The sequence below is a fragment of the Haemaphysalis longicornis genome, unplaced genomic scaffold (assembly GCF_048455015.1).
Source record: "Haemaphysalis longicornis isolate Haplotype H1 unplaced genomic scaffold, Haemaphysalis longicornis Haplotype H1 scaffold_1, whole genome shotgun sequence".
In the NCBI taxonomy this organism is placed as follows: domain Eukaryota; kingdom Metazoa; phylum Arthropoda; class Arachnida; order Ixodida; family Ixodidae; genus Haemaphysalis; species Haemaphysalis longicornis.
This window is the reverse complement of record NW_027526203.1, coordinates 113,909,676-113,924,434: the sequence shown is the minus strand read 5'-3', so window position 1 is coordinate 113,924,434 and position 14,759 is coordinate 113,909,676. Positions and strand designations below refer to the sequence as shown.

At 49.8% G+C, this 14,759-nt stretch overlaps 1 protein-coding gene across 1 annotated transcript; it reads left to right on the top strand.

Annotated features, from left to right (window-relative positions):
• The first annotated feature begins 1,227 nt into the window (after positions 1-1,227).
• On the top strand, positions 1,228-8,978 carry LOC144165558 (uncharacterized). Its single transcript, XM_077695469.1, has 3 exons — positions 1,228-1,449; positions 5,129-5,354; positions 8,604-8,978. The coding sequence occupies exons 2-3, from the start codon at positions 5,134-5,136 to the stop codon at positions 8,872-8,874; spliced, it is 492 nt and encodes a 163-aa protein (XP_077551595.1). The 5' UTR covers positions 1,228-1,449; positions 5,129-5,133; the 3' UTR covers positions 8,875-8,978.
• The last annotated feature ends 5,781 nt before the right edge of the window (positions 8,979-14,759 follow it).

Genomic DNA, 14,759 nt, shown 5'->3' with positions numbered 1-14,759 from the left:
GCAATCTGCAGTACTCGGAACTGCTATCGAAACACAGAACAAAGGAAGGGAGGGGGGTGCTTTGCGACGGTCTTCACTATCTAGCCTTCGTAATCATGCGAACGGCAATTAAAATTGGAGTATGAATGCCCTGGAAGAATTCGGCCAAATGAAACTGCGGAGAAACACTTTTGGGTCTAACGTTTGAATACAAACACGCCTACGTACTGCAGCCAATAAACAGTTAATGGTTCAGTCTTAGTTAATTAAGCCACTTACGTAACTGATTACAATTTAATTCTGTGCCCCCTTGGCCCGCAATCTCTCTGTAGAGTTTGTGTTCGATATATATATATATATATATATATATATATATATATATATATATATATATATTTTATTAACAATTATTAATACATATATTAACAATAATTATATATATATACGAATATACGAACGAAAAACGACGACGAATAATTTTCTAACGTTTCTACTGGTTCTGCTATTCATCTGATTAGGAACAGGTTGCAAAGCTGACTGTAATTACCCTCACTTAATACCGGCTGGTGGAAGGTTCATGTTTTTTTTTCTTTCAGCAGTGATTTGGAGCTGCATATATTCGAGCCTTTTTCGGGGACTGCGTTCACTGCTTTGCAGGCGCATATATCCTTTCTGCCGTCTTTTATGTAACTGCAGCCGTTTAAGCGTCTCGTCTTTATTGCTATTACGTTTGGAATCCCGCTTGCGCACCATGGGCGATCGCTAGCGCCAAATATCCGCCCGAAGGTGGAGTACAGTTTACACGCGGACGGAACAAACCTGAGGCCTCGGGGACTTGCTTAAGTGGCGTGTTTGCCACCCAAGCACACGCAGTGACAGCGCAGCAGGACCCTGTGTGCCCATCATGGGAGCGACCTCCGATAGGTCGCAAAGTTTCCCAGCCCGCGCTCCGTGGAATGCGCAGCGACAATGGTGGAGTATGTGTGTCATGCGCGACACTCGAATATGGCGTCGTCTGCGATTGCGCCCCCGTAGCCAGCAGCGGCTGTGTTTTGGGCCGGCGTGTGCGGAGCGAGACGGGGAGGAAGAGGTGGCTGACGTGAGGTGTATGGGCGATACCTTCGCTTCCTGGCTGACAGCGAAGGTTATCGCTGCGCGTGGCTTTGGGTTGCGGCTGCCCTTCTTCCCCCTCGGAGGAGCAAAGCGGCGAAACTGCAGCTATGGCGCAGAAAAGAACGTGGCGGCGCGTATTTATTTGCCGATCGAGGCCAGTGAACTTGGAAAGGAAAAACTCAGACGTGAAAGGGCCACTCATTCTTTCCCCGTTATGGCGTCGCCGCCGCCGCGGCGAAGGGCGTCGCGAAAACCAGAACGTGTGGCCGCAGCACGGCCAATGGAGGTTAGTATATAAGGCGAAGCGCGGCATTGGCCCAGACCTAGATCGGGCCACACGGAGCAGACACGCAACAGGTGAGTGTTGGCGCCCCTCGCTGCCCGGCCTTGGCCAACGGAGCAGCCGCGGCGCGCGCACTCGCCGAACCTCGTGCACTGACCATGCGTGGCGGCTGTAAAGCGGCCCTCCGGCGTGCACAGCTCCGCGCTTTGAACGTTGACAGAGTTCGCATTTCGCGCCGTGACGAATCGGCTTTCCGGTGTCAACTTGTCCGTAATGTAGCTGACCGTGGCTCGGATGTGGCATCACAGTGCCAATGCTGCGCCGTCATTGCCCGTGATTGGAGGTGATTAGAGAGAGAGGTGGCGGTGTACTGTGGATTGTGGTCTGCTATTACAATTGATTGCAATAGTAAGTATGTCTGCAGGCGGTAGTAAAAAAAAGGCGCAGTGACTGTACTCCTCTCGCTTCAAAGGGGCTCCATTCACAGTGTTAGGTCTCAGTACATGGGCGTTGCTGCATTTCACCCCTCATTGAAATGCGGTCGCTCAGGGCAGCCGGGACGTGTAGCTGTGACCTCGCGCTCAGCGGCTGCTAGTGCCTCGGTCACTGCGTCACCTGAAATGGTCTGCGGATTTGCCTGATAGCGACCGCAAATGTCAAATCAGAAGAACACCCGTGCTACAGGCGAGCAAGTGGTTTCCTCACCTAACCTAACCTAATCCAACCCGCCCAAACCCGACTGCCCTCAGACCAAGGAGGCTGTGCCGGAGGTAAAACGTTTAACTGAAGCGTCTGCTGCGAAGCGTGGTGACTTGTTTGATACTAAACAATGGTTCTATATGTTGCAGTTGTCTATCACAGGAAAGTTCCGCATATTTTGCAAGCTAAGATGATATGTCAAACGTTTGGCGTTATTATTCATCTGACAACAGGGAAGCACCGCATCGGCGATGCGATGTTTATTTTAAATGTTGGGAGAGTTCACTTATTAAGGAGGTTCAGGCTGATGTCCCGTGCTTGAGCTCCACAACAATAACGCCCCTTTCCCTGACGCGAACGAAAACACCTATAGCGAAATGTTTTGTAGTAAGGGCCTAGTCAGAATGCTACAAGCATTAGTGCGTATAGAAATATTAGCAAAAATTTCATCCCAACCAAAGAAAAAAGTATTTTTTCCGCGTTAGAAAAAATTGGGAAACACGTCTATTTTAGTTGCTATCCCGGTATTTCTGTTTACGGTGCCATTTCAGCGATATTTCGAGGCAGCAGGATCTTTGATGATAAAGTTGCAGTGGTATATGCTGTTATATGCTGCAGTGGTATATGCTGTTAAGTATCAAGGCTGTGCGGCATTGGCGGAACAAACATGTATCACGAGTAGGTGGCGTTTCTCCCGCGATGTTGCTACATTACGCTCAATTGCATTTCCTTATTCGGCCATCAATTTGATAGTTTCACCCTATGAAGCTCGCACCGCCCCTTCCAAGCGGTAACACTGTCACACCGGCATTTTTAGAGCTGCTCGCAGGCGCGGGTTTCTGCAGGCGGCACAGCGGCGCGATGCTCCAGGCCTGGCGAGCGAGAGCATCGCGGAAGTTCTTTGGGGATGCGGCGGCGTAATAGCTATGCTTGGCGTCCAGAAGGGCGCGTGATCGTCTTGCGAGGAGGGAGGGCAATGGCGGACAGGCCGTAAATAGCAGCAGGGGCCACTGCACCAGCGGCAACGGCGTGTGTTGACCTCGATTTCGTGGACGCCCGCGCGAGACATCGAGTAGACGATGAGAGGAGGAGGAAAGCAGGGGGCGAGGAGGCGGCAATGGTTGACTGGCGTCCGACCTCTTCTGAGCCGCTAAAAACGGGTCACGCCAGACCCGAGTGTCCGACGATGATGACGGCCGCACGTTTCCTAAAGCCTCTCCGTGCGGCAGCCGGTCTTGCCCCTAAGCGCCTTGGCATCTGAATGTGATCCCGACCGCTATCACGAGCAGATTTTTTGCTGCAGGGTGCCTTGGGACAGGTCTAGTCCGATGATCCAGCCCGCGTAGGAGTCGGTTACGCGCACACGTGTCGTAATCCGAAGGTTGCAGGAAAGTGAGTTTCAGTGGTGTCCTCATTTGGCTTTTGGCCGAGTGGAGAAGCAGAGTGAGAGTGACACATTTCCTTTGATTAAGAAAAGGGGGTCACCTGGTACCTGGTCCCCTTTAATCCGCTATTACCCTGTGCACAAAGCGAACGGTTAGACCAGGGGTTGGTTGCAGCCATGTTTCGGTTGGAGGTGATGCACAGTGATTCCAGCGTGCGCAACCCCGTGACCTATTAAATAACTTGGCTCTTTCGACATAATACAAAACAAATCTTTCTTTATAATCGATGAACTTCACTGGAGCATGAAGCATGTATTTTAGGCGAATTTTTTAGTGAAAGCTGATGTGACACTAGGACGAATGGAAGTTGAAGTCACAATCGACTGTGCTCCTACGATAGCCTCGCCACTGTCCCTCTTCGGAAACTGCAAGAGCTTGATTTCGGCTTGGTTTGAAAAACCTTAAAATAGAAGGTCTATGTTGCTTTAATCGAAAACGCCGCTCTTCATCATGTTTTATCATTCGTATCTTTATTCCGACTTGATGGTGGTCACCGTCTTCAATGCCAATTGCGGCTGAGTCATGCAGGCGAAAAACGGAAGCAACTGTGTGTCAAGATTTCTGCGTGGTCTCAATTATTCCCTGGTTTCAGTTATTCACAGCCCCCACCCCCCTGTGGCGCTCTTTCGGCGAATGGAACACCCGCGTGCAACACCCGCTTCGGCGCATGGAACACCCGCATAACAAAACAAATGTGACGAGGGCTCCCTGTAGGTTTATTCGCGGGAAATACGCAGTCTGCGCCATGTGTATGGGTCAATACTACGCGAAGCTCGAATGAGCATAGTGTGTGCAGAACTTGGTGGCAGGTATTTCACATCTGTAATTTTTGGTGGTCATCAACAAGCAGACGTTTAGGGCCCACCACAAGGGAAGTGCCATGCAGAGGACGCGGGGGGGGGGGGGGGGGGCGGGAGAGTGTCGAATTTTATTTATTTATTTACTTCCGCTTCGCTTGGTTAGTACGAGCGGCTTATGAAATCACAGAACACAAGGTCATCGGTATGGGGAGGAGTGCTGACAGAAGGCGTTTGCAAGAAAAAGAGCCCACCTTTAGCAGTTTGCGTACTGTCTAGAGCGGCACGTAACGAATTTTTTCTCTGATTACCGAGAGGGCATCCGTACCAGTGGCAAGAAGCTTCACTGCAAAAGCGATGCTGCACTCCAGCAGGACACAGATAATGTAAGCTGGTTGTAATTGTGTTTCTGAATGAGTACAGGTAATCCCGCCGTGGGGGTTGCACTTACGTGCTGATTTGAATAAAATACGAAGCCTGATTAAGATTTTACGGTGCTGCCCCATTTCCACGCCGGTTAGACAATGCCGAGGAGAGGCCACGTGTCGTCACTCTGTTTTGAGACTGCTATGCAGGAAAGACACATTGGCTTCTTCGGCACTTCTCCACTATTCAATCAGTATTGTTCTAGCAAATAATTTTGACATACAGACCCTTTCAATTAGCAACACAATTAGTATTACTCTTGTATGTACCACTGTTTATGAAATATTATTTTTCATGCGTACTCTTGCAACATAGTCAGCCTTAGTTTCCGAAGCAGACTGACCGACGGTTCTAGTACCTCACGATCTCGTTACACTTGCCCGCAGCAATCATGAACCCGATGCACCTGTTCCTGGCCGCCGTCGCGTGCGTAGTCCTTCTAGCCTTACCGACGCACCAGCAGGGCCTGCTCGGCCTGATGGCAACGGCGGCCATCATGAGGCGGTTCCGGGGGGGCAACCAGAACGAGGGCAGCCAGTCCAGTGGAGGACAGACGCCTCTCGCCTCGCATCCGGAGCCATCCATCTACGGACTTCCCTCACAGGCTGTCCCGTAAGTGTTGCTACAGGCATCTTTAACGCGGATTAGGACAACTAAAAAGAACAAATGCCAATCTGTGGGTCAGTTGCGGTTATTTGCTCTTAGTCCGACGTAAGGGTGACTGTGACGCAAACAACAGGTTCCGTTGTCTCCGGAGGCCTTAGCGTCTGACAGGACCGTCCGTAGCGAGACAACGAGACCAGAGTGGCTGTATATTGGCGTAGTGTGCCTGGCGAAACTGCGACGCCTCATGTAGGAGGTTGCTCGGTATGGTGTACGTGGTTGTTTCGCATACGTGGTTGTTTCGCAGATACACTCACAACTGTACAGCAGGCTGTTTGCGTCCGGATCGCTTCTTTTTCTTACGTCGGTCTGATAAAACAATAGTTAAAATTGATCGGTCTTGATAAAGGTCATAAACTGCGCTCGCCGAAGCAGTTTGAGCCAAACTATGCGCCACCCACAATCTCACTACTAGCGGCCCACCCGACCACCATTCTTCGTTTTTCGGCGAAGCCACTGCCAGCCGTTTCAGACGGCTTTACGGCTTTTCACGTGCTGGTCGTACAGTGAAAAATCTACCAATATTAAATACTGGTTGTCTTGAAGTACACGTCTTTCTTTCATATAAGGTCGCGGGTTCGATTCCCGGCCGCGGCGGCCGCTTTTCTGATGGAGGCGAAAAGCAAAAACGCCCGTGTGTTCGAGATTTCGGCGCACGTTAAAGATCCCCCAGGTGGTCAAAATTAATCCGGAGCCTTCCACTACGGCGCGCCTCATCGCCTACGTTGCGTCGGCGCGTTGAACACCACAATCAATCAATCAATTTCTTTCATATAAGCGCTGAACGGGCTTACAAGGGTGTCAAAGGTACCGCTCTGAAAGTATGCAATTTCGAAGCCAAAGACAGTAAATGGGCAAGCTTTCACGCTTCGGGTTGCCACTTATAGAGAGTGATGGAAACAACGCTATGGTTATCGAGCGCCCAATTAAACGCCTTTCCCCTACCCAAATGAGGATTTGATAAACCGTTCTTACGTCTTTGTAATGGGCGTTCCCAACGACGAGCCCCAAAACACATTGGCGGGATGTTTAAACAACAGAGGTGTTATGTATACTTAGATGAAGGTTTTTCTTTTGAAGACGTCAAGTCTTCTCTCCATTCCATCACAATTAGACGAAGCGGACCCAACACTTGTATTAATACTGTAAGTGCTTCAGCCGACCCAGGGCGCCTTGGGCCTCCTTTGGACATTGTTTAGAGCTTCCCTGCGACTATGCAGCAGTTCAATGGGCAAATGCGACTCCCGAACTGGCCTACGGAGCCATTGCGTATTGTGCTCTGCTAAGTTGCAAATACCCAAGGGCCCTGGGCTGGTAAAATTCGTATTGCATTCAATGACGGGAGTACCCCTTGCGGGAAAATTTAGGGAGCGGTTGTGAACAGCCCGGTGAGTGTTAAGTGTAGGAATACGAGCTGTTTCAATTAGCACTACGCAAAACGGTGCGTGTTGGCTCCCGCTACTCAGCGCTTTTATAGTGAGTGCTACTAACGAGAGAAGCTGTTTCCAAGAATTTTTTTTTTTTCAATATTACGGAGATTTGAAACGTCGTAAAATTATGCGGCTATTGTTGCTTAAATGAAGGCGGATGACCCTGGAAATTCCACAGGACTTTAACACCTCCATAGGGATATTTCAGTGCGTTTCTGCAACAGTCATGTTCCAGGTATAGAACAGGTAAATAATTAAGGAAGGAAACTCAGCAGGCACCACTAGCAAGATGAAGTGGCAGTTTCACTTTTACGCCCGGGTTTGATTTCAGGCAGTTGAACATTGCCCATGCGTATTTGTAAATTCTTTGCGCACTGAATGCACACAAAAACCGGTTAATCTTCCAGCTTTTAAGTAATACAAATTAAAACCATCGCAAAATTCTTTCAAATAACGGTCGTACCAAGCGTTTGGCCAGTAGATGAATATACCTCAAAAGGAGGTAGAATGGGGCTAGTTGGTGATGTTTTTTATTGAATTGCGTTACGTATACAAAAACAAATGGGACGCCAACAGGACCGGGACCAGGTGCAACACCACGGAAAATTATTAGGGCGAAACTTCGGCTCACACGTTTCCATGACTGAAAAATGCGCAGAATAGACCATTGACACTCGTGAGTGATGTCGATTGTACAATGTCGGGGTTGCAATAAACCATTGATGAAAGAATCCTTAAGGGCGCCCTTCACTTCAGAACGCCGCAATGCGCCTCCCTGTAAGCACGCACATTGAAGACTCTTGCAAAATAACTAGAGAAAAATATATCCGATGCGTGATGACACAGGATTGCTGTTTTTCGAACTATGCCACATCAGGCATCACTGAGTAAGGAAGTGAGCAAAAGGCAATCAAGTAACAATTGTTGGAGGTAAATACACTGCATAACACACATGGCTCCAGAGCGGTGTGGGGTCTGATGAAATTACAGGAACTGCCGCTTTAAGCGCAGGTGAAATGGGCAGGTGTACGCCGAATGTCTTGTTTTAGCTACGTATGCGGACCGTGGTGATTTGTAGAATAGCACAATTTGGAGGTAGTTTAGTCGAGGTATAGTTCTTAACTATCTTTCTTCTTTGGCGCGAAAGTTCAAAATAATAAGGTCAAACACACTGCATGCCCTACACAAAGGGAGGCGTGCGATTGAATGGGGGAGGACGGGCGTTTGGTTTCTTCCAGCAGCATAACTAAGCTGCTTGTAATTCAGCCATAGGCATTACGTCGCGGATAACGAGAAAGTAGGTCGCTCACCTCGGTTATGGCCCATTCGTCATGCTCAACCGCACCGATAAATCGGTAGTATGAGCACGGGAGGACACGATAGTTTCGTGGTATCATGAGCAGCGCAACTATCGCAAAGGCAACAGGGCGGTTTATGCCCATCGACTGCATGCTCGCCATATTTGGCGCTAATCGGTCGAGAATGAACTGACCACTCATTCTGCGCCCGATTAACGCGAAAATAAGGGAGCTGCAGTGAGAATACACTGGCGGCGACTTAGATATATAAGAAAACTTCAACATCTCACCTTATTAGCGCGTGTAACGTTTTTCTTTGCGGCAACCTTGCCGCAATTACCTTAGTTGTAATAAGCCAAGAACTGATTAAAAGACTTCTAAACACGCTCTTGCCGCTACTTGTACCGGACCCTCGGTGTACCCTGTTCTCCACAAGACCGACGTGTTCAATGACTCTCCTCTGCACGCAGGTTCTACGCGGGCGGATACCCGGGCGGCTACGGAGCTTCCCTGGGTGGACCCGCTGCCCTGCATTCAGGAGGCTTCGGCGGGGGCTTCCCCGGAGGTAGCGCCGCCTTTGCCCCTGGCGCCAACCCCAGCACCTACACGGCCAGCTTCGGCGGCATGAACTTCAACACAGGCGGCTTCGGTGGAGCGCCGGCGGCCTCTACATCGTCAGCCTTTGCACCAGGAGGTTTCGGGGGGCTACCTGGCGCCGCAGGAGTGCCCTACGGGGGCTAGAAGCCACTAGGACAACCCGATAGCCACGCCACCATAGGCCCTCCGTGCTTCCGTGATTCCGTGCTGCGCAGCCAAAGGCTCAAAAAGAACAGTGGTGTATCTCGGCGGAGAAATGTTCGTGGTAGATGATAGTGCTGGCCGGAGATATCCTTGAACGGGGAGGTATAGCGCGCTGTTGCTTTGGCGAGCACAGAAATCGGTGCCCAGGAGAATCCGTACGCCGATTAGAGGGCTCCAAAATTTGGATAGTTCGCTCAAAAACATTGAACGGCAATAGCCGTTTCTGTTTAGCTAAAAAGCCCCTCTAGCATGTTTTTTGAAACGTATGCGAAGGTCAGGTTGCTTGCCATCTGGTCCCACTTCTTTTTTTACGGCCAACAGCATTTTGTTCAACCATCACGCATGGTCTGGAATCAGTGCGCAAACCAGCAGCGGCGAGGCCAGTTCCGGCTACCCTGCACGGAATCACAGGCACGGGTGCACTAGACTTGAAACCTCCACACACCTGAGGCGCCACATTCTTGGCGGGCGCCACACTTCTCACTGGGGCTTTCTCACGTTTAAAATGCGGCTGCGGGTTCCGGTTCCGCAAAAATGAAGCTGCTAAAAGCATTCTCTATGTCCCGACAGCCTACACACAGGTAGCTGAAAGCGTGCACGAGTCGTCCAGAGCTAATCAGGCAAGTGGCAGTACATATTCTTCCGAACCATTTGTTTGTACTAGCCATCCACGTCAAACACACAACAAAAGACGGCGGATTTCAGCGGGAGCGCCCGTGATATCACCTAAGATGTTCAGTCTTTGTGCAATATACGCCTAGCGCAGTTATAACATTTGCTTCCAGACTGCAGAACCTGGTAGCCGTAGGGCAGGGCTAGCCTTGTCATCTTTTGCCGTAATACTTCCGTGCTCTCACATCAGCATTGACAGGGCCTTTTAAAGTGTCACGTGAAGTCCACGAAGAAAATCAGGCTAGGCTCCCTATGGCGCCACCTTTACGCAATTCAGGCATGCAACGTAATCCATGCCAGGCGTAGCTTTTATGCTGTTTCTATTTTGAGACTACATCACACAGAAAAAGAAAACCTTCGTCCAGGTTGGTAGAGCGGACACGCATTTAACAACGCAACGAGGGAACTTTAGAATCAGGCCACTACGATACCCCAGCGAGTAAGTGCACTGCGAAGCGTAAGCCATTCGAAGGATGTCACCAGGGAGCCTTTAACTTTCTTGTTTGAAAGCAAGGTGCAAACGTAAGTCTCAACGGACGACAATATACTACGTCAATAATTTCTCAAACCTCTGCGGCGGCTCTGGCCCATGACATTTCTCATAACGTAGCTGCAGCGAGACTGCAGTCACCATACGCCACTCACGAGCACACCGCGCAGAAAGCGGCGCGTGCCTTTCTGAGGCCTTTTCACCTGTAACTTACTCAACGCGGAGGCTAGTTAGGGCCCGCCCCGCTACTCACACTAGCCCCACCGTCCCCTGTGACGGTACGGTGGAAACATACTGAACTATGATCGCGAAACTTGCGCTGTGGAAGCTGCGCTGCAACAGCTCGTTTGTCTCTGTAACAAAGCAATTTCACGTGGGCGGGAGCTCTCTGACTGTCGCAATCAGTAAATGTGTCTAACGCAGATGGAAACGGCAATGGCCAGTGATATTGCGGGCTGCTGGATTAAAGGTCCTACGTTGGTCCATATGCCGGGGGGTGCGGTTCTTATTTGGTGTGTATTTTTATACCTATGGCGTGAATCTTGCCTTTTGGTCTAAAAACAGCTGCAGTTGATATAATAATGAGGCATCAACTTCTTGCTGTTTGGTGCGGAGCTAGTTGGTGTGCAATCATTTCTTTGAGACAACTTCTCCGTAAGGATCCAACAAACATTTTCTGTAAAGGCCATAGATTAGGATTCGAAGACGCTAGAAAGCTTTACGACCTTAGCTTTGTTGCCGTTAAGTGGCCTTGTGTCAGAACTCGGTAGACGCAATACTGGGGCGCAGAATTTTTGCTATGTCGTAGAAATGCATTGAAGGTAAGGTACTCTAAGAACCGCTTGAAATTACCGACTTAGGGCCTCCCCAAAAAGAACGACCTTATCTGCAGACACGTATTCTCTGACGTCGCTGGCATCGCCCACTGGATTGTCATCACTGTCCGACATTTTTCGCAAATGTTTAAGCGTTTCGTTAGGGGGCAGTAGCGGACTCACTGCGGTTCACCTTCCTCGTCACCACTTTTGCTTCTTGTCCTGCTGTCGCTCAGGGCCGCGTTAAGGAAGAGCTCGTAGTCGGCGTAGAAACTCTGCGACTGGATCACGACGTCCACGCGGACACAACTTGGCGAAAAGAGAATGAGGACGCGATGCGGCCGGATGCGATTACGTGCATTCTACGCATTAAGTGCGAATGAAGGCTAGTTTTTGACTTGTCTCTCCTGGCGATTCTGGCCTGACAGTAACCGTGGTAATGAGAGCAGGACCGCCGACAGGCTGCCGCCCAACAGCCCGGCCTGCATCGTCGAAGAGCTCCGCCTTCGTGCTAGATTATGGATGCCCTCAGTGGGTGCTCATTCCCCTACCAGCAGTGCTCCCAGTCTCGCCATGTACCCCTAGAAAAACTCGCTCAGGAAGTAATCCAATCCATCTCTAGTCTCACACGCCACCGCCACCTCGACTCTCGAACAGCTCTGCGGCGCATGCCGGCCCTGTATTCTGCGCGCGAGTTTCGCGTACTTTTGTAAATAGTCTTCAACTCTCCACTAGCGCGGGTTTTTTTTTATATGTTGTACCAGTGCCCGAAAATAAACGCAAATAATAATGACCCAATTCTTCGGATTGTCTGCCTCCCACATAAGTTGCATGGAATGGCCTGACTCTCGTTTTCTTCGCCCACGTCCAGGTAAGAGAAACATGTTTATATATGTGGCGCTTACGTGCCGAAGCTACAGGGCGCGATCTGGTGGGGGCATAAACAAGAGCGAAATGTGCTTAGTTCGACAAACTATGCACATGAGTTTGGATGAATGATCAAATAACGGAAACAGCTGGGGGTGCTCGGAAAAAATAGTGCGGAAATGATGCTTGCTAACACAGTTTATTAAATCCGTGTACACCATAATTGTCACAGCTACAGCCAAAAAACTCTCAAAGGCGGGTACACATGTTAGAGTGGTTATAAGTACACACGCACACACACGCGGACACGCGCACACACACACACGCTCAAGAACGCGCGCGCGCACGCACGCACGCACGACGCACGCAGACGAGAACAAGCACACTCGTTACAAGCCGGAGCCGGTCGCTGGAGAACTCGCAATAGGCCAACTCGTCGCACCGGTCTTTTGGTTCGATGCCATCTCGAGACAGGAAATCCCAGAAGAGAGAGCCTTTCTGTCACATGGATTAATGGATTGACAATGGTGTAAATTTATAGCAGTATATCGATGAAGTGCCATGCAAAGCGTACCCCACGGTTGGTCCGTTATCGTTATTTTTTGTATTCGTAATTTCGACATTCTTTGTCAAGCTTTTCAGTTTCAGTTTCAGTTTATTTTGCATTTCTTACATAGCACAAAGAATATGCAGGGAGAGGGGACAGAAAGCTGATGCTATATCAGCTTGACGGGGTCCCATCTCCCCTTACAAGGTTACACTACGTGTAACCATCTTCGGTTACACTACGTTTTTTGGAGGATATTTATAATATGCGTATTTTTGATTTCGTGAGCTCACTTTTGAAGAACATTTATTTTTATTTTTGGGTTGTTGAAAAGTTGGTTCGGCCAATTATCTCCATTTACACTATTATAACGATTACGGGTGTTGCTTCCGCCAAATCTGAATTTCTTCGAAATGCAGGGCGTTACACGGTTCCTTTAGTTTCGGTATTTTTTATTTGTATTCGGAACGTTTTTTACGGGCTTTTTTGTCTAGTCTTCGTATTGCAGAGGAGATGTACAGGAAGCATATTTTTGATTTCGTCAGCTCATTTTTGTAAACTTTTCATTTCTTGTATCTTTGTTGTTTTTTAGTGTTACAAAATTTTGCTCGACCAATTACCCCCGTTCACGCTACTATAACGATTAAATGTGTTACTTACTCCAATTGTGTATTTTTTGGCGAATTCAGGGCGTGACACGGTACTGGCTGGGACGCTACTCGGCAAAGATGCTACGCATACAAATAAAGCCTCTTGGACCTCTTGACACAAGTTGCAGCTGTTGAATCGTGGAACCTTTAGGCTCAAATTGGACCTTTTAACTTGTCGGACCTCTTGACTTGTTGGACCTCTCGACCAGAAGTGGTCGGCGGGCCGTGAGGAGCTGGACAGCTCCGTTTCCAAACCCCTGCTGTCCGCTGACCTCGATTATTTGGACGGGGTTCATATAAACGCGGTAGGGGTCGAGATACGCTGAATCCTCCAGTCGTATCAACCCTCCTCCGTCGAGTTCATGTATTCGGGGCTAATGGTGAACTCTCGTTACAGCTGTTTTTTAGGAGGGGTAGCGAAGTCAGCGCGATCTGCACCTCGGAACATCCGCTTCGGAGCAGAGGTATTAGGTTAATGCAATAAACAGCATTGTTTTTTTCATGCGGAACCTGTTCACTACGTCATCTGTAAGATTTTTTTTTAATTACGCGTGTCGTATAATGCCATTTTGAATATGCGATGTGACGGCATATTCACTGAACTTCCCACGTCAAAAACTCTGATGCACTCTGTAAGGGTTCCAGGCGCCAGCGACGCCGGATGTGTCGAACTCAGAGGGAGCGGCGGTTCCGGGAATAAGTAATGAATGACTTTATGACACCCAGCTTGTTAAGAGCGAACGGCCTCTGGGTCAAGCCGCCGGCGTGAGGACTAATGTCGCGGGCCTGGGCCGTGTCATCACGCGGTTTTGGTCGGTGCGTATGGCGCGACTGCGGGAAAACTTTGGTAGTCCGATGGCTCGAAGGACATTCCGGGAGCTTGGTGACAGCTGGTTGTGTGGGCCACTGCGTGTACGTTTAGCGGAATGGCCGGTAGTAAAACCATTCGGTCCGTCGCGCCGCCGGGGACGGGGCAGCTTGGAGCTGTTCCTTGGTTGGCCCGTCAACACGCAAAGTCAGGGCATGCGCGGATGTTCGTGTGGCGGCTCGGGATGGATGCGAGGAATGCGATGCCTGCGGCGGCCGCCGTATCCTGTGTTCCCTACGCGTTGATTCTGGCCCACGATACAATTAACGGGGCATAGCCTGTCAACGGCGGAGAATCTTGGAGGTTATGGGTTCCACCTGGTTAGGAGTGGCTGTCCGATCTTGGACGAGGCGTGGGAACAGGCGACGCAGGCCGCGTTCATAGAAGCTTTCCCGGCCGCTTACACGTGTCTCCGCGGGTTTCTGGGTGTTTTCTGTCTTTTTGTGTTTACTTTTGATCTTTTCCTTTTTTTCTGGTGAGAGAGAGTGACCAGCGTTTCAGTGTTACGGGGGGCTTTGCGCACCACGGTTTAGTCCCGAATTTGGTAATCCATCCAATCAGGTCGCCAGGAGATAGTGATTGGCCTGTGTATCGAAGCGGGAGCCTAAGCAACCCATCAAAACCACGAGACACGAGGTCTCGTGGTCGAATCCTCAAGGTGTAATGTGCTATGCACGGCCGGCGTATTGCCGGGCCAGCCAGGTTCGGCTAGGGAGGATCTCGCCACTTGGGTAGTCTTAGGTAAGGGTCCGTCGCTGACGGGAGTGCCGCGTGCGCAAAGTTGTAGCTGACTAAGACTCTCACTTTATTTCTTACTTCGTTAAATCTATATCTTCAGTCTGTAAATATTCTGTACATCTCTTTCGCTTAAATCTACAGTTTAAAAAACCCTCAACTATCGTCGTCGTGTCATCAG

What these genes read in the sequence shown, in the direction of transcription:
- LOC144165558 (XM_077695469.1), top strand. Translation starts at nt 5,134, where the DNA reads ATGAACCCGATGCACCTGTTCCTGGCCGCCGTCGCGTGCGTAGTCCTT. An exon ending in CTTCCCTCACAGGCTGTCCC is followed by an intron (nt 5,355 to 8,603) that starts GTAAGTGTTGCT and finishes CTCTGCACGCAG; the next exon opens with GTTCTACGCGGGCGGATACC.